Source organism: Culex quinquefasciatus, chromosome 2 (genome assembly GCF_015732765.1).
Source record: "Culex quinquefasciatus strain JHB chromosome 2, VPISU_Cqui_1.0_pri_paternal, whole genome shotgun sequence".
Lineage (NCBI taxonomy): Eukaryota > Metazoa > Arthropoda > Insecta > Diptera > Culicidae > Culex > Culex quinquefasciatus.
The window spans coordinates 190,123,617-190,148,294 of record NC_051862.1 but is presented as its reverse complement, the minus strand read 5'-3'; the positions used below and the strand labels follow the sequence as shown (position 1 = coordinate 190,148,294).

The following is a 24,678-nucleotide window of genomic DNA, read 5'->3' as shown; positions in this document are numbered from 1 at the left end:
ATTTTGTCTTTAAGTTTTATGAAAAAGACGAATACAAAATAATTTAAGAGCGAGTCCACGAACAGGGCATACCCCTTTGTATGGGACGTCGTTTGGACCTCACCAATCTGCCTGAAATTTTCAGGGGTTGTTTGTACATATAAAACTAGCATCTGGCCAAAATATGAGCACTCTAGGTCAACGGGAAGTGGGGCAAATCGGGACACAAAGTTTGAAGGTTCAAAAACGTCAAAAATCGTAAAAAGGCTGTAACTTGGGCAAAATTCAATTTAATTTAAAAATTCAAAATGCATCTGAAAGAGCTTAAAAATGCAACAAAATGCAGGATAGAGCACCCCAATTGGTTAAATCTAAAGGGAGTTAATGACATTTTAGTGAAAAAATAGCATAATTTTCAAACTTAAATAAAAAAGTGTTCCATCCACATATCAACTCGGTTCGACCTGCATCTTGTAGGGGACATCTGGGACTACCATCTGAGACTGAGAACGCTTTGGGTAAGGTTGTTTAACATATTAAATAGACACTTTTACTTTTAGTGAATTTTTTGGTTGTAAATTTTTGCTCGGGGGACCCCTTAGATCCCATTTTCTGATGATAATTTTATCATATTCGTGTTCCTGAGGCAATTTCACAATAGAAACATGCATAAAAAAGTTTATTTTCATCCATTTTAACCCTTTGAAAAATGAAAGTTAAAAAAAATTTAGATGCTGCTTTTTTTCTGGTGTCATCTAGTATCCTTGGAAACGAACTTGAATTTCAATAAATGTGAATAATCTTGTAAAATAAACTTCAGTCGGTTTCATAAAGAGATAAAAAAATTAAAAAAGAATCTACGTTATTCTTTTAAGTTTATCAAAAAACGACGATTTAAAGCATGGTCTGGTGCGAGCCGTGATTTTCAGCTTTATCAGAATTTTTCGGAGTTATTGAATGTAATTGTACACTTTTTGGGGTTTTCTGTTGTTCTAAATTGATTAATGGGGCTGGCACAATTATTATTAAAGGTTTTTGTCACCCCTTTTCAAAATCGGCCCAAAATATCGAGATTAAATTGGGATTGCCTCTGTGATAGGAACGACCCACAGTTGCATGTGTGTGCGGTGGCAGCATCATGATCCTCATGTGAGAGAGCGAGCGTCTGAGCTTGCTTGCTGTGTGCTGTACCGAACACTTCAGTCTCCGTGTGACCGCGCGCTAGCTACCACACAAATGGCGACGAGGCTTCGAGCCCGAAAACGCGTGCGACGGTAAATCAGTGCAAAAGTGATTATTTTTTTCGGAAAATTTGTTCTGGTACGGTTTGTGTTGAAAAAAATAAGTTATGATAAGAAAAAAGGAATTATTAAGATGAAAATCAGCAGTGTCGAGTAAAAGTGGGGTGCACAGGAAAAAATAGTTCAAATCAATATTAAATGGTTTTCCCGATCTCTGGGTTCGATTTAGTTAGGTTTAATAATGAAAAAAAAAAACCAAGGAAAACTGTGAAAAAAAAAGAGTTATTTCACCCGAAAAAAAGGGAAAGTAGTTTAAAATTAATTGAAGTGACGCCACTGGGACGCCATTTTGCAAAAGCGAAAATTGAGTGAGATTCTCCGCCACAGGCACAGAGAATGAGAGTGTGAAGAAACAGTGAAAAAAAACGAGTTCCCCAAGCAACGTTCCGAAAATGAGAAGCGCTCTCAATCTCTCTTGCATACTGCTGTTCTTAAACTACCTATGTATTGGTTGAATTTTCCCCGGTTCAGCTGGATATTTTCTGGTTGGATTGTGTGTGCGTGCGCGTGGTGCCGATTAAATTCTGGCTGTTGAATGAATGGTGCCGATTAAATTCAGGCTGATAATTATTTGGTGCCGATTGAATTCTGGCTGAGGAATGTTTTGTGCCGATTGAATTCTGGCCGTCGATTTAATGATGCCGATTAAATTCAGGCAATTAGTGATTTGATAAATAAGAAAAAAGATAGCTTAAATGTGTGTTAGAGTGGAACGGTCTCTTTTAGAGATTTTGTTTTGATTTCTTTTAACAGTGAATAAATTTTCAAAATGACGGGTCCTCCGCTAGATGGAGCTGGACAGGTTCCTCCGGTGCCGTCACCGGTCTTCAGTCCAGCCTCGTACAACCTGCCCAACTTCAAATACATACATCTTCCGCCGTCTGAAGTTCGTAATGCGTGGATTTCATGGATACGATGGTTCGAGAGTATTATGGCCGCAGCTGGGGTCATCGACAGTCTAACCAAGAAGATGCAACTCATGGCAATGGGTGGTGCAGAACTGCAGTCGGCATATTACGGCTTGCCGAACGTAGAACCGGTTGGACCGACCGTAACGCCGTACGAAGACGCCAAGGAGAAGTTAGATCAACATTTTCACCGAAACATCACGACAGTTTTGAGCGGTTCTTATTTTGGTCGATGCATCCTGCGGAAGACGAGTCCATTGAAAAGTTTTGTCTTCGGGTCCAGCAAAAAGCCGAGAAGTGCTATTTTGGCAAAACCGACACCGAAAGTCGCCACATTGCGATTCTGGACAAAATCATCCAGTACTCTTCAGAGGAATTGAGACAAAAGCTGCTGGAAAAGGAAAAACTGACCCTCGACGATGCCATGAAAACCATAAACGCTCATCAGTCGGTTCGTTACCAGGCCGAGAAGATGTCAAGCAACGTGACAAACAAAGCACCGACTCCAACGGTCGTCAACCGTATGTATGACGGCAACCGGAAAGACGGAGAGAACTCTGGTTCACAACGCGGGTGCCGGCAGTGCGGCTACCCATCGCACCGAAACGGAGAATCGTGTCCAGCTGCCGACCGAAAGTGCCTCCGCTGCAATCATGTAGGTCATTTCCGATCTGTCTGTACAACCCGTTTTCCATCAAACGATGTAAGTAACTTAAATCTTATTATTCTTGAAAAGCGACTGACGAAATCTGTATTAGGTGCCAAACGATCGGAAGCGTAAACCGGTTTTCCAAAACCGGAATCAACAAGCTCCAGCAAGAGCTCCAGCAAAACGGTATCGTTCCGATTCGAGCCGTAACGCATTTCGTGTCGAAGAATACTCCTCCGATTGCGAAACCGAAGATCTTCCTTGCTATAATGTTGGGGAAGCCGATGATGAACTGATTAAGTGTCGCGTCGGAGGGGTTGATGTTGTCATGTTGATTGACTCTGGCTCGAAACATAATCTTATCGACGATACGACATGGAAGCTGATGAAACTCAGAGATGTGCGCATATCCAACGAGAGGTCATTTTTATTGTTTTATTGTTTTTAAAAGTAGGTCTTCAAACAAATTATTTTTACAGGACCGACTCCCACAAACGATTTTTAGCTTACGGAAGAGTTCCGTTGAAACTAATAACAGCATTTGATGCGAATCTTGAGATAGATGATAACGGACACACCCTGGAAACTAAAACTTCGTTCTTCGTTATCGAGAAGGGTCAACAACCGTTGATGGGCAAAGAGACTGCTCAAAAATTGGGCGTTTTGAAGATCGGGTTGCCCAGCACCCACCAACATTCTGTGCACAGGGTCAAGACAAACAGCAATGCATTTCCTAAAATGAAAGGCATCACGGTTACGCTTCCGATCGACCGCAGCGTTCCCCCGGTCATTCAACCATTGCGAAGATGTCCTATTCCGCTACTGGACAAGGTCAAATCAAAAATTGACGAACTCTTGGAGATGGACATTATCGAGAGAGTGACCCGGCCGACCTCGTGGGTTTCTCCGTTAGTTCCGATCCTCAAAGAGAACGGCGAGCTTCGGCTTTGCATTGATATGCGACGGGCTAACCAGGCAATCCAGCGGTTGAATCACCCATTGCCGGTGTTCGAGGATTTTTTGCCCAAATTCCGGAACGCCAAGCTTTTCACTACTCTTGACATTCGTCAAGCATTCCATCAAGTTGAGTTGAGCCATGACTGTCGGGACATCACAACCTTCGTCACAAATTGGGGACTGTTTCGTTATACTCGGTTGCTTTTTGGAGTAAATGCGGCCCCGGAATTGTTCCAAAATCTCATGGAAAGCATATTGGCTGACTGCGTTAACGTTGCCGTCTTTATTGACGATATCGTTATCTTTGGCGCTACTGAAGGAGAACACGACGCTGCAGTTAAGGGAGTTTTATTGGTCCTGAAGCGCTATGGAATCTTGCTCAACGACCATAAGTGCAAGTTCAAACAACATGAAATCCGATTTCTTGGGCACAAGCTATCATCTAACGGGGTGTCACCAGCTGACGAGAAAGTCAAGTCAATTCTCCAGTTCAGACCACCAAAGACGAAAGAGGAACTACGCAGCTTCTTGGGGCTTGTTACGTATGTTTCCAGGTTCATACCTAATCTGGCTAATCAGAACGCTCTGCTACGAGCCTTGCTGAAGCAAGAATCGCCCTTCGCGTGGAAGGTTGAGCACCAAGGAGAATTCGATCGGCTGAAGAGAGTTATTGGATCTGCACAACATCTTGGTTTCTACGACCCTCAGGATAGAACTTTACTTGTCACGGATGCATCTGGAGAAGGACTTGGAGCTGTCCTCATTCAATTCAAGGGTAGTACGCCTCGTATCATCAGTTACGCATCTAAAAGTTTGACGGATTGCGAAAAAACGTACCCAGCGATTGAAAAAGAGGCGTTGGGCATTGTTTGGGGCGTGGAAAAGTTCAAAATGTATCTATTGGGAATCAACTTTGAGCTTGAAACAGACCATCGACCACTTGAAACACTCTTTACGGCTACATCCCGGCCTACTGCCAGGATAGAGCGATGGCTGCTAAGGATACAAGCATTCAAGTTCAGGGTTGTGTACCGCAGAGGATCAGCGAACTTAGCCGACTGCCTCTCCAGATTGGGATCACATGTCGCCGACCAGTGGACGGATGAAACGGAAGTTTACATTAGGCGTATTGTTGCAGTATCGCTGTCGACGTTCGCAGACTGTGACGATTGCTGCACTTTCGACGTCGAAACGGAGATATTTATCAGGACCATTCAGGAAAGCGCGGCCATTGATATTGAAGAGGTGATTCAAGCCACGATGTCTGATAACGAGATGAGGAAACTCAAGGAGTGTGTACAATCTGGAAAATGGGACAACGCAGAAATGAAGCAGTACGCTTTGTTTCGCACCGAATACACTGTTGCTAACAATCTCATCATGCGAGGAAATAAATTGGTGATTCCAGCAGGCCTACGACATCGGATGTGTCAACTTGCTCACGAGGGCCATCCCGGGGAGAGCAAGATGAAAACGCGACTTCGCGATCGTTGTTGGTGGCCGGGAATTGATACGGATGCGGTTCAAACGTGTAAGTCATGTGAAGGTTGTAGATTAGTTCAAGTTCCCGATGCACCTGAGCCGATGTCGCGCCGCTCGTTACCTGAGAAGGCTTGGGTCGATGTAGCTTTGGACTTCCTGGGGCCTATGCCTGGTGGAGAGTACGTGCTCGTGGTTATCGACTACTATAGCAGATATACAGAACTGGCGGTTATGAACAAAATTACGGCAAGGGAAACGATCAACCAGCTCAAACGAATGTTTCGCGTATGGGGTCCGCCCAGAACTATCACATTGGATAATGCGAAACAATTCGTTTCGACGGAGCTCCATGAGTATTGTCAACTGAACGGGATTCACCTTAACCACACCACTCCTTACTGGCCACAGGCCAACGGCGAAGTCGAAAGACAAAATCGATCGCTATTGAAGAGAATGAAGATCGCCAATGCGTTGTACGGAGAGTGGAAGAATGAGCTCGATCGATATCTGGAAATGTACAACAACACACCTCACTCCGTGACAGGAAAAAGCCCAAATGAGCTGCTTCAGAACCGGCGTTTGCGCTCAAAAATGCCTCATGTTGATGATCTGGCGACCACACCACCGAGTACAGAGTTCCGCGACAAAGATCACGAGAAAAAGATCATGGGAAAAGAGAGGGAAGACGCTAAGCGTATGGCTAAGCCTAGCAACATCGAGATCGGCGATAACGTTTTAATGAAAAATCTTCTCCCAGCAAATAAGCTATCAACTAACTTCTTGAAGGAGAAGTTTATGGTGATTGGCAGAAACGGATCAAATGTCACGATCGAATCAGTTGATTCTGGTCGTACCTACGACAGGAACACATCGCACTTGAAAAAGGTCGTCGATGCTCCATCGAACACTGGCAGCGAGCCGGAGTTGATTGTGGAGGATGGTGAGGTTTTGCAGCGAGCTGATGCTGAAATAATCGACGATCGAGCAGATCCAGATCAAAATGAACCACTTCCGGAAGAAGGATTATCTAGGCGATCGAGCCGAACTCGCCAAATCCCGCAGAGATACCGTTGAGTTTTGGGAACCCCATGATGTAACTATGTTATAATAAATAGACTAGAACCGTATTAGTTGTTCATTAATTTAAATAAAGAAAAGAAAGAAAAACTTAAACTTTACAAAAGAGGGGATGTGATAGGAACGACCCACAGTTGCATGTGTGTGCGGTGGCAGCATCATGATCCTCATGTGAGAGAGCGAGCGTCTGAGCTTGCTTGCTGTGTGCTGTACCGAACACTTCAGTCTCCGTGTGACCGCGCGCTAGCTACCACAGCCTCAAAAGGCCGAAACTCGAAAGGCAGAATCTCGGAAGACGGCAATTCAAAAGGCCGAATTTGATATTTTGCTCAGCAGGCAGAACTTCTCAAAAGACCGAATGTCTGAAAAGGTAGAATGATTATGGAATTTGAAATTTTTGTTTATATTTTCACGATCTTCATTGATTATAATGTTTAGAGATACAGTAAACTAACAAACTGTGCTCTTTTTTGTAATTTTAAGCTAAAAAAGTACAAGATGAGTACATGGTGTTTATCTTTACCGATCATGTTGTTACCGTGAATACAAGTGAGTAGAATATAATGAATTAAAGTATTTCAAAAGTACTTCAACTGATACTGGTGACGATAACTGCAATTTGATCATTCGTAACCAAATACAGTCCAGACTCGATCTTTTAAGGCCTTGGCAAAATATCACTTCGGATAAATGAACCATGATTTTTTTCGATGTCTTATTTCTCTAATTAGAGTTTAGGTATGCCTTCTTTTTTCAAATTCAATTTTTATTACATATAACTATGGTTTATTAAAAATAATATTAACTAACCGTGCCCGGAAGGCCTTTCGAAATTCGGCCTTTTGTAGGAGACCCGAAAAAACAGGGAGCAATTTTTTTTTCAGAAAACTTCAAAACTTCAATGGAAATTCAAGAGCAATCAGCTGAAATCCGCAAACCTAAGTTTTTTTTTGCTGAAATTTTTGTTTTCGACAAATCTTACATTTTTTTGCAAAACAACTAAACTGCCCCTGATCGTAAAAATGTCCCACGATAAAGTGACTTACCACCGGGGGTTGAGTGCAAGGGAATGAAACCGCTGAGAATTTTAACGTACAAATAATTTTGCAGCCTGGAGCATGCGAGGGATAGGACACAGCACCCTCTCGATTGAGTGTAGATAAAATTCCATTAAAATAAAACTTCATTAAATATCTCTCATGTAAAAGTAATTTATTCGTTTTATTCTTTATCAATCTCTCACTTTTAATTTTGTTTCTTCTCATCTTTACAAAATGCAGGCCAAGGATTGATACCTAAAAGCATGCAATGGCACTGACCTTGTTGCGTGCTCTTCGGTTGACGTCCACGTAAGGAACATCCTGGAAGGAGCGCAACTAACTACATCCGTAGTTCTGTTAGATCATCCGAATTGTCTTGATCAGAACAGTATAGCTCTGGTTCCTTGCGAGTGTCCTATTTTCTTACCTCCACGTTGGCTTGGTTTTCATGATGACCTAGCTGGTGGCCTGTGGAAACGGATCGTAAACCTTTGACCACCGCGGGTCAAAGTCGAGACGGCTAAAAGAAAGGGGCGCGACAATGTGGGAAAGGGAAGTAATTTGTGATTGTAGACGGTATTGTTTTGATTCGCAGTATGTTGAGTCAACTGCTGTGGATGTACCTGAAACATAGCACAACGGGGTTTCTCTTCTCTTCATTCTCAGCTATCAACTATCTCCTATTTTTTATTTTGCTCTTCTGATTCCCAATTCTTCACTGATTCTTCTATTTAATATCCAACATTTGATTTTAATTTTACTAACTTTTGATTCTCTTATCTCTCAAAGCTTTTCCACTCTTTTCTATCAATTGATAGTGCTGTAACAAACTTTTTTTTTCCTTAAAAATATACTTTTCCTTAATGTACTAGTAATATCAAGTCTATTTATCATTCGCCTGATCTTTTTTGATTTTATTGCGAATTTATTTATTTGAATAATTCTTTATCTGTCCTATAAATTATCATTACTATTATCTAAGCTTGTTTTGTATCTCTATTTATTAACTATTGTCTAATTTTTACATCTAATACATCTAACTTCTCATTTTTATTCTTCAAAATACGCTCATCATTCTCTTACTATTGATACTTGATTTTTATAAAATAAATTCTCTTGTACTGTGTATTGTTTTCAATCTTCACCCTTTTTTCAAACAAGTGAGGTTTGAGCCCTTACTCAATTTATGGAATGGTTAAAGGATTAACACAAATATTACTATTGTATTTTTGGCAAACTTTTATAAGATGCTTAGGACCAAAAATTGTAACAAAACACCGCGACAAAAGAAATAGCAACAGATAAACACGACTCAACAATAGGGAAGATTTCAGGAGAAAACAATACACAGTAAATAACAATAAGTTTTTGAATTTAAACTAAAAATAAAACAGTTTTTGCTTTAACGAAAGTTGATAGGCACACTATAGATGGTTAGGCGCTTATACTTACATCAAACCCTACGTAATGTACCACCCCCGGCCGAGTTAAAATGCGTAACCGGAAAAGAAGGTGTGCATGCCTGGCACGAACACTCAAAGCGTGTTCTAGCGTGCTGCTCGTACTGACTCAGAGCAAGGGTGAGATGTAGGTGTAAGGGCAGTGCGTGTTCGTCGGGAACCTAGTGCATAAGATCGGTCAAGGCCCGTTCTTACACTGAAAATTGCGAATTGCGAATTGCGAATTCTCATCTTTACAAAATAACCCCAATGAAAGTACCATATTTGCAATCATAATTTCAATCACAGTCGCAATATACGTTACATCACCAATAACGCCTTATACTTCATACACAACCTAGCATTGCCCATATATGTGGGTCACAACATGTGTAGCTTATGCAGCATGCACCCTCCTGCCTCCCTGTTAAACATAAATTACCACAGGTGATTGCTCGTCGCTCGGAACCACAACATACCTTGATAGGTACAACTTCATACAGAGGCAAACGGAGTGTTTTGTACAGGTAACACTTGTTGGCCGTCTAATTACGCTTCTGGCTTTTGTTTGTGTTGTTTGTTGATACATTTATGGTAAATACAGGTGAAAATATCGAAGAGGAGGTGGCAGGGAAGACAATGACGACGAATTATGTTGACCACTTTTTTTCTGAACAGGCATTGTAGTGGTAGTTCATCATTGTATGAGTGACATTAGGGATGGTCAGCGTGTCAGATAAATGAAAAGAATACCTTTTATTTTATTGTTTTGATATATTTTTCTTAGTTTTATTTTTTTTTTAAATCCTTCTGAAACTTTTTTGGTGCCTTCGGTATGGCCAAAGAAGCCATTTTGCATCATTAGTTTGTCCATACACACAAAGAAAAAATACTCTAAATTTAAAAAGATCGTTCGTTGGATTAAAAGTTCGCGTTGGTGAATATTCGTAGAAAGTTCAAACTTTTTAATTTAAAAGTTGGAAAGTTGTTGATACTACCATGCATTTCTGGAACAAAATCGTTGTATCGGTAAAAGTTTTTTGCTTTTAATTTAAGAAGAAACTTTTTATGGCATGAATAAATAACATTTAACATTACAGTGATGATTTTCGAAAAATGTGATGGATTTTATTGCATTATTTTAATATTAAAACAGTTGCTTCCGTTTTTTTTTGTATTCAACGCATCTGCTTATGGTAGACTATCTTCTGCGTCCAAGCTGAACCGATTCTTACGGTACGCCACCGGTCACGTCCGAAGGCCCCATGCTGAGCAGGTTACGGATGGACGTTTCGTCTGGCAGCAACATCGCGGCCTTCATTTTGGAGCGCAACAGCGTTGTAGAGAACAGGGTGGTCTCGTTGCCGGCCATCATCAGGACAGGCTTGGAGGAGTTGGCCATTGGTTGTTGATTCGGGAAGGGAAGTCGACGTTTTCCGGCTGGGAAGTAAAGCGCCTGAACGGATATTTCCCGATCACTTTGTCCTCCTTCAAGAATGACACAGATGTTCCTACTCGCCGTCAAAGTTCATCCCGCCGAAGCTGCGTTTGTGGGCGGTAGTTGCTGAAAGTGTTTGAAAGTAAATGAAATTGGTGAGACACTGAGCACATTCTCAATACTCACCGGTGACTTCTTCGGTATTCCAGGTAGATGTTCTTGATCAGGTTCGTCGGATCTCGCTCCAACCTCTGGAAGTAATCCGTTAAACATGTCCCGTAACGAGAAATGGAATGCAGACCCTCAGGACATCCCACACTGTTCCGTCATCACTTCCGGCACATAATGCTGCTGATGGTCGTAAACCGCTGGCACCGAGTGCAACATCCGCGCTGACCACCTCCGATTATGGCGCTTCTCGTCGTTTCCCTCTTCCGTCGGATCCTTCTCCTCACCGTTAAAGTTTACTTTATCGTACTTGTTCGAAAAGCGGATGTAAATCTGCTTCAACTTCAATATCGTCCACCTGGCCACCACCACCGAATACAACCGGTGCAAATCCACATCCCGACCTCCGATCTTCGGCAACCGCATAAACTGCGTCCTACAAAAACAAACAAAATTATTCACGAACGCCACCAAGCACCCAAGCTTCCTTCTTACAAAATCCGGTCGTGAAACAGCTGCAGGTCCTGCAGGAAGCTGGCCTTGTCCTTTTTCGAAAACCAACTTTCCCCCCGACCTCGTCCCGCACCGGCACCACCAACCTTCCGCTGCTGTGTCCGCGTCCGACTTCTGGCTGTGGCCGCGTCCTGATTTGATTCACTTCGTGGGCAACTCACTCACCACCGGCACTACCAAAATGTTTGTTTACTTGTTTTTACTTAGGCGTACACGGTTACACGAGAACGACGAAATGAAAGAAATTATGTAGTCGAATTAAAAGTAAAAACTTTTAAATCAGTTAGCAATGAGATTTTCAAAAACCGTAGCAGTAAAAGTTTTCATATTCAAAAGAAGAAAAAAAACTTTTAATGGTGCAAATTTGGACCACTTTTTATTTCAACAGTAAGTTACTTTTGCCATTACAGTAATATTTTTTTGTGTGTATAATTTTCCATACAAATTTGGCAGCAGTCCATACAAAATTGATGTATGAAAATTCAAAAATCTGTATCTTTTGAAGGTTTTTTTTACATTGAAAAAAATGATACACGGTTAAAAGTTTTTTGTGATTTTTAGTTTCACTTATTGTCACTAAAACTTGATTTGCAAAAAAACACTATATTTATTTTTTTTATTTTCTGATATGTGTCAAATGTCAACTTTTCAGAAATTTGCAGAATTTGCAAAAATCTTTGACTGAGTTATGAATTTTTGAATGATTACTGATTTAAAAAAATAAAATAAATATCGCTCGTAAAAAAATTTCAACTTAATTTTTCGATGAAAAATCTAATTTGCAATTAAAAAGTACTTTAGTGAAATTTTGATAAAGTGCAACGTTTTCAAGTTATAGCCATTTTTAAGTAACTTTTTTAAAAATAGTCGCAGTTATTCATTTTTAAAATTAGTGCCTATGTGTTCCCACCTTTAAAAAGAATATATTTGAAAAGCTGAGAAAAATCTTTTTTGAATTTTGTTGATACGATCCTTAGTTTCTAATATATCGCCATCCAAAGATTAAAAAACAGGACAACAATACAACTAAAATCGAATGACCGATATCTCAGAGAATTGCTTTATTTTTTTAAATTATTTGTCGTAAATTTCTTTAAAAAATTTAAGGTTTTTAGCCTCTGCCAATTTTACTTCAAGTTTACCGAACTTCCGATGAATGAAGCTTCGGATAATAGAGTCTGGAATGTTTTTTTTATGATTTCATTGACATTTGATACAAAACAACATTACAGTGACACCCATCCCCAACGACACCCCTACCCAACTCACACAACACTTACAACGCGCCTCCACACCACACTGCCGGATCATGTGGCCACATAGTGCTGTTGATACGCACATCTCCACCCGGTTTGACCAGTTTCTCCAACACCAAACGTGTATCGCGCTGCGGTGTTGTGGAGGTGCCCAAGAAGCCCCAACCCGGGGCCCACAACTACAGCCGAACCCCTCTTCACAGCTCCTCTCTTGTTTTAACTCAACGCGGACAGGTACAGATGTGTATGCGGACAGGTAGGTCTCCCCCGTTTGGATATTACACAAACACACTGCCGGTGGAGAATGGTCTCTCGCTGAGAGAGGTGTCCGTTGAGTCCGTTGGTTCGTCAGTACGGCCGCCATAGCGCAGTGTTAGTTCCATTGCTACAACTTCGCGGACCGCACCTAGTTTTTTCCATTCCGAAGGGACCGAACCCCCTCGCGACGCGACGATTTGTTCTGGTGACAATCCTTGCTATCCTAGTTGGGGTTTACCAGGGGAGTTGTGGCGTAACACGTGGCGCGACGCGTAAGGACGACAAGTTACGGAGTTACGGAAGAAACGCTGGGAAAGTTCTGCGAGCGACGCGTACCAGAAGAAGCCAATTTCTTCGAGTTGTGGAGAGTTGTGTTGTTGTTCCTCTTTCTTCTGGGCTTGCTGAAGAAGGGGCTTGAAGAAGTGAGTAGCTGCAAGAAGTTGAAGTTGCTGGTGTTGATTGTGAAACCTCCAGCTTGAGGTGCTACAGCTCACGTGAATGACGCCCTGCGAAGGGCGTTGGGGCGCTGTTTTTTTAGATCTTGGAAGATTTAATTACGCTGTAGTAATATGCGTTTGGCGCCACCAAGTCGAGTCGAGGGTTTGTGCTTTATCAGATAAAAATCACGATAGCAAAAGTGAAACCAGTTTGCTTAAAGAAGACAACAGCTTCGGTACGTGATTCACACGTAGTGTTGGTACATGAAGATCCATCATTACTTCTGTAAACAACATCCATTAGAGTTGGAGTTGCTGCATACCAACTCCGGACCAACTGCTGCCGTGGAACAAAAAAGTGTTACATGATATTGAAAGGCTTCACCATCAGACTGCCCAACTAAAGGCATCGAAGCGACGACGACGACGAGATGGCGTCAGAATGTCGTGCCCGTGGATACCACCAGTCTCGGAGTCTCGGAGGCTGTTAAGCTTCGTCGTTCGCCAATTCTTTGTGTGGAACAACAGTTGGGGCTGGTTGGAATGAGTTGTTGACCTTGGGGTGTGCAGTTCGAAGTGTGGTGTGGTGTAGAATATCGAAGTTATTTACGTACCTTAGAGATGTATTGAAAGAGTCTGTGAGTCATGAACTGCTGGACGTCTCGTTGCGGGGAGTGTAGATTAATGCATAGGTTATGGTTTGTGAGGAGTGTGTAATATTTCATTGACACGAGCAGCAGCTGTGATGAATGGAATGTAGGTTAAATACGAGTTGCGATGTACTACGATGCAGAGTACGCGGGGACTACGTGATGCGGTGATTTATGTTGGATATTGATTTACTTCCATATTGGGTGACGGTCACTGCTAGGCCTGGGTATGATGAGCTCATCGGGTTGAGATTAACTTCTTGGAGATTGACTACAATATACTTTAAAAAAGTTTGTTTGTTTCGAAGTTCGATTATCCAAAAGGTCTCCATAAAATCTTCGGATAATCGATTCACGAAAATGTTTTTTTTTATTTTCTGATTTTTTACATGAAATTCTAGTTCAGCAACCCCAAATTAGTCAAAATCAAGTGGTTGATTCTCAGGTATTGTAACAAATGATTTTGAATTTTGGATTTACCGGCCCTGTATGATACAATTTATGATCCAAATTGCCTTCTTTTGAATTAGGGAATCCATGGACAAAGTTTCATCCAAATCATGAAATACAAAATAAAAAATCCTGCTTTTTTGAAATTGTACAGAATTACTCTACAACTTTGTCTAAGATCGAACATAAAATACCAAATCGATGAGAAAAGTTATTTTGATAGCATTTTTGTATGGATAGCTGCCAAAATTGTATGAAGATTTGTATGTATAAACTGATAATGCAAAATGTACTCGCTGTTCCCAGATAATTGATCATATATGCAAAGTCCAAAATTACGTATGACAAAGCCAATTCCATAATTCATTCCTAAAATCGGCTTTACTCCCTTTTGAACCCTCTTCAATTCCAGTTCCCAAGCTGTATGCAAACACACAAAAAATAACAACAACTTTCAACAACAAACTGACCTGATTTGCCTTTCCGTTTGCCTCCTCTTCCTCCATTCTCAACACACATTCCATCGATCTCGCATTACCCTGGCGGGGCTGGCAGCCCGACGGGTCTTCCCAGAGTTATGTGTATGTAAATACCTCAACTTCAAACCCTTCCCGGCCAAGAACCGTCTCACCAGCTCGGGAGGGAGTAATTTAAAGCAACTTCACTTCCTGTTCAAGTACCCAGCACGCTGCATCAGCTCTCGGTCGATAATTGCACCGCAAGTCCGTCCAAGTCATCTCCCAACGATTCGAAGGGCATCGCGGTGTAGAAAAAAACACGAGAATCATCATACTCTCCGAGGCAGCCCTGGAAAACCAGTTTTAAACTCCACAAATTGGAACGGCTCAAGGTCTGCCTCCCCAACCCCCCCTCCGTAGGACTGTTTTCCGTTAGGAGTAACTTATTCCTCCCGATTTGAATATCTCGTCGTGTTTTTGTGCAAATATAACCTTTCTACTGGATCGCGATGATCTTTGGTCGTCGCCGTTGGATCAAGAAGTCAGTCCAGGAGGAGCCTTTTGTCAGTACGGTTCAACGGTTTTTTTTCTCTGCGGCTTTGTCCAGCTTCAGCGTGAAGATTTGAGGGAGCTGACTTGAATGTGGATGAGCCCGGCTTTATGAGTCGTAAAATGGTGGGGGAATGTTGGATATACGGAAGGTAGTTCACCCCAGAAGCTTGTCTTTCTCTTGGTGTTGTAAAGAACTTCAAGCAGCAGAGTAGAGTTGGACGCAGCGACTGGGTGACGTGCTTGCTGACATCGTCTAGTGGAGGCCTGCGAGGGAGCTTTTATTTTTTTTTGTAGGGTGGATCTTTCGTTGACAGATGTTGATGAAAACTGATTTATTATTTAAAAAAAATAATTTCTGATTCTTTTTATTTAAAATTAATCTATTTAATTTCGTTACTCATTTTAATGCCCAAAAATTACTATCGCCATTTTTTTTCAAATTGATTCAAACAACGGGAAGGGACCATCCATAAACCACGTGGACACTTTTTTGGGAATCTGTTACCCCCCCCCCCCTCGTGGACAATTGTCCATACAAAAAAAAACTTTTTTGTATGGATCGTGGACAATCGCCATACCCCCTAAAGTGTCCACGTGGTTTATGGATGGTCCCGAACTAACTATCACAAATAATGTTTGCTTACACTAAATTATTATCTATATGTCTTTGAAACAAACAGTTTGTACAATATTTTTTTCAAGATTTGGTTATATGACCTGATTTTTTAACATTCAAAAATTTATATCACGGAAATGCTCTACACAATTTTGCGAACCGATTATACAAACTTTGCAAGTAAATATTCGAAAACCTGTGTCTTTAAAATAAATTTTCCAATCAATTTTAGATCATCAGCAAAATTTGTGGTTATGATTCAGACTTTTCCGAAAAAAGTTAACACTGAATATTAGTTTTATTTTTTTAACTTTTTGTCACCTGAAGTTAAATTCCCAAAATAAGTAAATCTGTTTTTTTTTTATGAATGTGTTAGGGGACCTAAAAGGCATCTTATGTTCTTGGGTTTAAGATGGTGCAAAATTTGGTACTAAACCTATATGATTTTTAGAAAAAAATACCTAATATTAGATGCAAAATAGTGCATCCATCCCGGGACAGAAATTATGTGAATTTTTCAAAACCGGGATTTCCCAAATCCCATGATGTTGCTTATTTTGCCTCGGTTCTCCAGATTAAAAAAAAAACTCTTTTTTCAAATCTATTTAAATTTCTTTGTAAAAATGATTGTGCAATTGAAAATTATCTACTAAAAAGGCACTGGAAAGTATTTATTGATTTATTTAAGATCATTGATTTTTTTTTTTTAAATTTTGGTCAATATCTTTGGAACTTTATCTTTTCGTAACATCATGTTAATTAATTAAAAGCCATTTTGCATCATTAGTTTGTCCATATAGTTTTCCATACAAATTTGGCAGCTGTCCATACAAAAATAATATGTGATATTACAAAAATCTGTATCTTTTGAAGGAATTTTTTGATCAATTTGGTGATTTTTTTACCGTGTATCATTTTTTTTTCAGTGTAGTCCATATCCATACCTACAACTTTGCCTAAGACACCAAATTGATCAAAAAATTCCTTCAAAAGATACAGATTTTTGTAATTTCACATATATATAATGATGCAAAATGGCTTCTTTGGGCATACCGAAGGCACCAAAAAAGTTTCAGCCGAATAAAAAAATACAGAAAAAATCGAATGACCGAAATCTCAGAGAATTGCTCATTTTCAAACGATAACATAAAATTTTTAAATTTTAAGTAGATATGTTTATGAAAACATTCTTCTTTTTAAATAAAAATAGGTTCTTTTGAGTCACAAAAAAATCATAAATTTTAATGATTTTTGTTAAATCTTGGAATAATAAGCATTTTTTTGGCATCAGCATATATTGTGATTGCTTGAAAAATACCAGTTTTTACCGTTTCCTGGGAAGATCAAAATAAGCAACCATAAATGATATATTTTTGTTAAGTGTGCCGCGTCAAAGATATAAACAATTTTAGGTTTATATTTTGCTCAACTTTCAAACAGTACTTTAAATACTTAAGACATTTTTTAAGCATCATTTTAACAAAGAAATTTAAAATAACATGAGTTTTATATATTAGCAGATATACATTTTATTCGTCTCCTCAAAAATCAATTTCAAATAAACACATTAATTTATTTTTACAAATTTTACAAAAAAAAAAACAAAACAAATATTTTAAATAATTTGAACAACAATATTAATATTAAAGAAAAACATATCAAAATGTAAATAATACGTAGTAATACATTATGGAACATTTGTTTTTTAAAGCATAGAATAGAAATGTTTCTGAATTTACAGTATGTAAAAAAAGTATTTACACCCCTTGGGCACTATGCACATTTTGTGATGAAACATGTAACAATTTAAAGTTTTACAGAAACCTAGTACTACGTTTTGTTCAGAAACTCATGCCGAACATTTTTCTACAAAAAGCTCATAAAAATATGTTTTCTATAAAAAGTTGTATAACAAATACTATTACAAAAATAGAAAAGGTGCAAAAAAAGTTTGTACACCTTTCGAAAAAATAAAATATATAAAGTTATTTGTTGACAAATCACCATAAATCCAGTCTCTCAACTCCAAATAGGCTTCCTTGACTGATTAAGAAAATAATTTGGATTAAATATAAAGTTTACTAACTACTTAGTATAAAAGTTTATATAACTCTGGAAATTCTATATAAAACTTAACTAAACTTAATTTTGCAAACTTTCAATTTAACTAAATGTCAATATATTACCATAAAATTGCTATTTAAACATTCTGGAGTGAGTATAACACCGTTTTGGGGGTCTTTGTATGGATAGAATAGATTTTTCGTTGGAATTTCGTACCAACCCGGAATTACGTCGTCGGAAAATCCGCCAGCATCCGAACCGGTCCTCAATTCACAAGTCAACCTATGTGGCATCGGAAAGGGCATAAAATTTCCGATCTTTTGATACCCATACATCCAGGTTTTCTATAAAACCCACGTTTTTAGTAAAATTTATATTTAATCCAAATTATTTTCTTAATCAGTCAAGGAAGCCTATTTGGAGTTGAGAGACTGGATTTATGGTGATTTGTCAACAAATAACTTTATATATGTTATTTTTTCGAAAGGTGTATAAACTTTTTTTGCACCTTTTCTATTTTTGTAATAGTATTTGTTATACAACTTTTTATAGAAAACATATTTTATGAGCTTTTTGTAGAAAAATGTTCGGCATGAGTTTCTGAACAAAACGTAGTACTAGGTTTCTGTAAAACTTTAAATTGTTACATGTTTCATCACAAAATGTGCATAGTGCCCAAGGAGTGTAAATATTTTTTTTACATACTGTATTTCAAAATTGTAAGAATTTGATTTGATTTTGATTTTAAGAATTTTTATATTTTAGCTGTGAATCTCTGCCCTTAGATCTCATTTTTAGTTTTGAGCAGTTCTCTACAAAATCCATCTTTTTTTTTTAATTTTAATTTTTGTATTTTTTAATTCGGCTGAAATTTTTTTGGTGCCCTCGGTATGCCTAAGGCTACCAACTCTTGCCGAGCAAAAATCCGTACACTTTGCCGATATGACACCATGGTGTAACAAAAACTGTCAATGAATTATTTAGATAAATTTAATATATTTGAGAATTAAAAATATAAAACTGTGTCTAACAAATTTCACAAAATGCCATCAGAGTGCTTATGACTTGCACGTTTAAAAGTATTCATAAAATAAACCGTGATTTGAATCAAATCATTATGTTCTTCATTTTTTTTTGTTAAACGTTTAAAAGTTTACGGAATGTCAAGTTTGCTTATCGTTCTTAGTGTTTTCACGAACAATATTCCAGAGTTTTTTTTTATTGAAATGGTCTTCAAACATGTAAAACACAATAAATTATAGGACCTTTAAAAAACTCTAGATTTGTTAATTCAAATGTTCAAATGTTTTCACAAGTTTTAGAAAGCCTTTGGAAATGGATAAATATATTTAGTAAGGAATTTCTAAAAGAACAATTCTAGAGTTTTTTTTAAAAGGTCCTAGCAACATATGAAAGACAATAGTTCAAAAACTCTAGAATTATTGATAATCAAGTTTGAATTGAGAAAACCCCAGAAAACTCTCCCTTTTTAAATCAAACTCACAGAAAAATAAAAATTTCTAGTTAAAAAAAAAGCTTCTACCAAATCAAAAAAGCAATTCAATGATTAAAAAGTTGTTAAAATTCCGTACAAATCCGTATTATGCGTAAAATTCCCTACAAAAATTCCGGCCTGTTGAAAATCCGCGAAGAGGTTCGAAAATCCGTATGGTAAGGAAAAAATCCGTACAGTTGGTAGCCTTAGGTATGCCCAAAGAAGCTACTTTGCATCATACAAATTTGGCAGCGGTCCATAGAAAAATGATAAGTGAAAAATCAAAAATCTCTATCTTTTGAAGGAATTTTTGATCGATTTGGTGTCTTCGGCAAAAATGAAGATATGGATAAGGACTACACTGAAAAAAATCATAAACGGTAAAAAATTTGTTATGATTTTTAATTTCGCTATTTGTCACTAACACTTGATTTGCAAAAAAAAAAACACTATTTTGATTTTCTGATATGTTTTAGGGGACATCAAATGCCAACTTTTCAGAAATTTCCAGAACGGGCAAAAGATCTTTGACCAAGTTATGAATTTTTAAATGAATACTGATGTTTAAAAAAAACGAAATATTGGTCGCAACATTTTTCAACTACATTTTTCGATGTAAAATCGAATTCGCAATCAAAAAGTATTTTAGTGAAATTTTGATAAAGTGCACCGTTTTCAAGTTATTGCCATTTTTCGGTAACTTTTTTAAAATTAGTTGCAGCCATTATTTAAAAAAAAAAATACCTAATTAAAAATGTTTTTGCTAATATTTGTACGTTCTTCAAATTATGTTCACAATTCACTCCAAAAAATATCTCTCATCCACCCTAAACTCACACTCCTTCCTCTAACTATCTTCTCTACCTTGGCCACTTTCGTCGCTCATTACGCTTTCAGCTCCATCGCAATCCATTCTTAATTCCGCGGCCGTCGCGTCGTCGTCGTCGCTCTCCGCCGCTGGTTTTGCCGGTCAGTCGGCGAACGAACGAACGAGCAGATTCACCCAACCGTGTTGTTTTATTTTGCTTTTGAATTTCTTTCCTTTGCTTTCTTCGCCAGTGTTGTTGTTGTGGGTTGCCTGTGGTGGAAAAGCTCTCTCGGCTTGGGCCGGTTCGAGTTGAGCTCGCGACTCCAAGTCAGTTCTCTCCGGAGTTTCGTCGAAGTTGGTTCGTTCGTTTGGTGAAGTCACGTCGCGGTTCGTTGAGGTGGGGGAAAAACAATCTGTTGATCATACACAGTCAGTCTAACGTTAGACACGTGTGGAAATTCCCTTGGGGGAGGGTTGGTGGTTTTGCAGACCAGTAGTGCAGTGTTATTGATTAAACTTGACGTGTTGTGGACAAGCGAAGGTTTCAAGAGTTGTTCCCACGTCGTACCTTTGGATTGAAAAGGTGTGTCTCTAGCAACGAAAGAAACCGCCGCTGGCAGTAATTTGGAGTTTGTAAAGGAGTAGCCAATTTGGCCCTTTGATTGCGCCCACCGAGCTCAACAACCTCAACAACATGTAAGATTGTGCGGGGTAGTAATTTACCAGAAATCCCTTTCCCCTTCATTATAATGTTGGGGGTCATTACATCAAACCTCCGAAAAGCTCGCAGCTGACCCGTGGAACAATATGGAATAAAAACTGTAACATTTTTTTATGTTGCCCGATTTCCCTTTTATTTCTCGTTAGCCCACAACGGAAAAAGGCACATTTCGCCAACTCTTCAATGTTGTGCCTACGTCCGCACAAAACATCAGCAGACTTCCGAAGAAAGCTCGAGTTTTGACTGGGGTTTGACCGCGCAATTGTTGCTGAACTTTTGCTGTTAACTGCAATTTTCATCACACATAATCACACCTGTTAGCGCTGCAACAAGAAAGTCAGACCGCTTAACAATAGTTATCTAAACGTTGCAAAACTATATTTAATTTGCACACTTCACTAGTCGGAGTCGGTTCAATCTTGCTACACCTTTGGGTTGGTTAGTAGGTTACGGGCCGAGCTCTGGGGTTTTTACTTTCAAAATATTATATGGAGCATTGTGAGGGGTTGCTGCTGCTGCCTTTTTTTTCTCACGGCATAATTTGTCTAGCATCGGCTACTGATGATGCAAGTTGTGAGAGTTTGAGCCCCCCGTACCAGCGAAATATACTACTTTGTTAATTTGATCAAGCCAGGGACAATCAGGGGAACTTACATACGAAAATAGATAGCGAAATTAAAGCATTAAACAATCTTTATACGGAATTGAAAATTTGTTAAAGATTTTTTTTATAAACTAAGAGTAATCCTGAGCAATTAATTTCAATAATGAGTTTTTTTTTTTTAAATTTATATTTATTCAAATTTCTTTTTCATGTACATTCATTCAGTTAAAATATTATTGAGTGTCCAATCACAAACGATGACTTTTCACCTCAATTTTAAATACTAGCAACTTTCATTTATTCATGAAATATTGTAGCTTTCGCTATTCAGTGATTTCAAATGTAGGAGGTCCTACATGTACAAAAGGAAAAGGGATACCTTAAAACTAACTTATAAACTATATAAAGAGCGGATCAATGCAGCTGAAGACTGCAATGATTTTTGTCGAAATGCATCAATTATCTTATTGGACATAACATCCAAAGTGTCAACTTCGGCTAATTGATGAAGTTCACTGGTGCTGAACCAGGAGGAAGTTTCAGAATCATTTTCAGAATTTTGTTCTGAATCCTCTGAAGTTTTTCTTCCTGGTTAAGCAACAGCTTGTCCAGATCGGCACAGCATAAAGCATGGCAGGTCTGAAAATTTGTTTATAAATTAACAGTTTATTCTTGAGACAAAGTCTAGAATTCCTGTTTATAAGTGGATACAAACATTTAATATATTTGTTACATTTAACCTGGATACTTTCAATGTGATCCTTGTAAGTAAGGTTTTTGTCAAAACCAAGTCCAAGATATTTCACTTGATCCTCCCACTTTAAATTTACCTCATTCATCTTTATAATGTGATGACTTTTTGGTTTAAGAAAATCAGCCCTTGGTTTGTGAGGGAAAATAATAAGTTGAGTTTTTGCAGCATTTGGAGTAATTTTCCATTCTTTCAAATAAGAATTGAAAATATCCAAGCTTTTTTGTAATCTTCTTGTGATGACACGAAGGCTTCTGCCTTTGGCGGAGATGCTTGTGTCATCAGCAAAAAGTGATTTCTGACATCCTGGGGGCAAATCAGGCAAGTCAGAAGTAAAAATATTGTATAAAATTGGACCCAAAATGCTTCCTTGAGGGACGCCAGCACGTACAGGTAGTTGATCAGATTTGCTATTCTGATAACATACCTGCAGAGTACGATCCGTCAAATAATTTTGAATAATTTTCACGATATAAATCGGAAAATTAAACCTTTTCAATTTCGCAATCAAACCTTTATGCCAAACACTGTCAAATGCTTTTTCTATGTCTAGAAGAGCAGCGCCAGTAGAATAGCCCTCAGATTTGTTGCTTCGAATTAAATTTGAAACTCTCAACAACTGATGAGTAGTTGAATGCCCAAGGCGAAATCCAAACTGCTCATCAGCGAAAATTGAATTTTCATTAATGTGCGTCATCATTCTATTAAGAATTATTCTTTCGAATAATTTACTAATAGATGAAAGCAAACTAATGGGCCGATAGCTTGAGGCTTCAGCAGGATTTTTATCCGGTTTCAAAATCGGAATTACTTTGGCATTTTTCCAACTACTGGGAAAATATGCCAAATCAAAACATTTGTTGAAAATTTTGACCAAGCAACTTAAAGTTGCTTCTGGTAATTTTTAATTAAAATGTAAAAATGCCATCCTCACCAGGGGCTTTCATATTTTTAAATTTTTGATAATAGATTTTATTTCATTCAGATCCGTATTAAAAACTTCATCTGATGAAAATTCTTGTTCAACAATATTCTGAAATTCTATTGAAATTTGATTTTCAATAGGACTCAAAACATTCAAGTTGAAATTATGAGCACTCTCAAACTGCTGAGCAAGTTTTTGAGCTTTTTCCCCATTAGTTAATAGAATATTATCACCATCTTTTAAAGAAGGGATGGGTTTTGAGGTTTCTTAAGAACCTTTGAAAGTTTCCAAAAGGTTTGGAATAAGGTTTAATTTGTTCGACATCTCTTGCGAACTTTTCATTTCGCAGGAGAGTGAATCTGTGGTCAATAACCTTTTGCAAATCTTTTGAATTCGCTTCAGTGCAGGATCACGAGAACGTTGATACTGTCTTCGGCGAACATTTTCAGACGAATCAGAAGCTGAAGATCGTCATCAATAATGGGAGAATCAAATTTGACTTGGACTTTAGGAATAGCAATATTCCTAGCATCCAAAATTGCATTAGTTAAAGATTCCAAGGCTGAATCAATATCAGCTTTGGTTTCTAAAACAAAATCATGATTTAAATTATTCTCAATATGATGCTGATACCTGTCCCAATTAGCTTTGTGGTAATTAAACACAGAACTATTGGGTCTGGTAACTGCTTCATGAGAAAGTGAAAAAGTTACTGGAAGATGATCAGAATCAAAATCAGCATGAGTCACTAAAGGACCACAATACTGACTTTGATTTGTCAACACCAAATCAATTGTTGATGGATTTCTAACAGAAGAAAAGCAAGTTGGCCCATTCGGGTATAAAACCGAATAAAGACCAGAAGTGCAATCTCTGAACAGAATTTTACCATTGGAATTTACTTTTGAATTATTCCAAGATTGGTGTTTGGCATTAAAATCACCGATGATCAAAAATCGAGATCTATGCCGAGTAAGTTTATTCAAATCCCCTTTGAAATAATTTTTATTTTCCCAGTGCATTGGAAAGGCAAATATGCAGCTGCAATCATAATTTTCCCAAAAGAAGTTTCAAGTTCAATGCCCAAACTTTCAATAACTTTTAACTTAAAGTCACGTAACGTGCTATAAGTCATACTACGGTGGATAACTATTGCAACTCCACCGCCATTTCGATTCATTCTGTTATTGGTTATAACTTTATAATCTGGATCACTTTTCAAATAAGTGCCAGTTTTTAAAAATGTTTCGGTTATAACAGCAACATGCACGTTATGAACTCGTAAAAGTTGAAAAATTCATTTTCTTTCGCTTTTAAAGAGCGAGCATTAAAATTCATAATATTGATGGAATTACTTAGATCCATGATTAAACTTCAGGGTAAGAACAACATCATTCGCAAATTTTAATCCAATCTGGATTGCTTCCATCATGGATGTAGCATTACTCATTGTTTGAATCAAACCAAACAGTGAGTTTTGCAAAAAGTCATTTTTCAAACGTAACATCGCCGAGATCAGAAGATCCCAAAGCGTTGCCAGCAGAAAAATTTTCAAATGAGATTTGAGGTACCTGCCCAATTTCAGAAAGATTGGTAGAGGATTTAAAATTCGTGGATGAACCCGAACCCGAAACGACGTTAGCATAAGAAATGCCATTGTTGTTACCTAACCTTTCCACGGT

At 38.3% G+C, this 24,678-nt stretch overlaps 3 protein-coding genes across 6 annotated transcripts in view; 2 read left to right on the top strand and 1 right to left on the bottom strand.

Annotated features, from left to right (window-relative positions):
* The first annotated feature begins 3,575 nt into the window (after positions 1-3,575).
* On the top strand, positions 3,576-6,350 carry LOC119766446 (uncharacterized protein K02A2.6-like). The gene is made up of 2 exons (XM_038251001.1): positions 3,576-3,844; positions 4,865-6,350. The coding sequence occupies exons 1-2, from the start codon at positions 3,576-3,578 to the stop codon at positions 6,348-6,350; spliced, it is 1,755 nt and encodes a 584-aa protein (XP_038106929.1).
* A 4,223-nt stretch (positions 6,351-10,573) lies between these two features.
* On the bottom strand, positions 10,574-20,100 carry LOC119766445. The gene is made up of 4 exons (XM_038251000.1): positions 20,052-20,100; positions 12,704-12,895; positions 10,934-11,069; positions 10,574-10,874 (listed from the first exon to the last, which is right to left on the bottom strand). Exons 1-4 carry the CDS (start codon positions 20,098-20,100, stop codon positions 10,574-10,576), a joined length of 678 nt encoding a protein of 225 aa, XP_038106928.1.
* Positions 12,599-24,678, top strand: part of LOC6053907 (protein bark beetle) — a 47,288-nt gene continuing 35,208 nt past the window's right edge. For 3 of the 4 annotated variants that reach the window (XM_038255528.1, XM_038255526.1, XM_038255529.1), the window contains exon 1: positions 12,599-12,887. The gene's annotated coding sequence lies outside the window, so the exon portion shown is untranslated. Of the gene's footprint in view, positions 12,888-20,338; positions 20,692-24,678 lie in introns of those variants that run through there. The other variant, XM_038255527.1, reaches the window with a different exon arrangement.

Excerpts from the sequence above, each read along its gene's own strand:
- LOC119766446 (XM_038251001.1), top strand. The coding sequence starts at position 3,576 with ATGAAAGGCATCACGGTTACGCTTCCGATCGACCGCAGCGTTCCCCCG. Across the intron at positions 3,845-4,864 it reads TTGAATCACCCATTGCCGGT|ATTGGGATCACATGTCGCCG; the intron begins GTTCGAGGATTT and ends CTGCCTCTCCAG.
- LOC119766445 (XM_038251000.1), bottom strand. The coding sequence starts at position 20,100 with ATGGATTGCGATGGAGCTGAAAGCGTAATGAGCGACGAAAGTGGCCAA. Across the intron at positions 11,070-12,703 it reads GTTACGCCACAACTCCCCTG|CCAGAAGTCGGACGCGGACA; the intron begins GTAAACCCCAAC and ends ACGCGGCCACAG. Across the intron at positions 10,875-10,933 it reads CTGTTTCACGACCGGATTTT|GACGCAGTTTATGCGGTTGC; the intron begins GTAAGAAGGAAG and ends TTGTTTTTGTAG.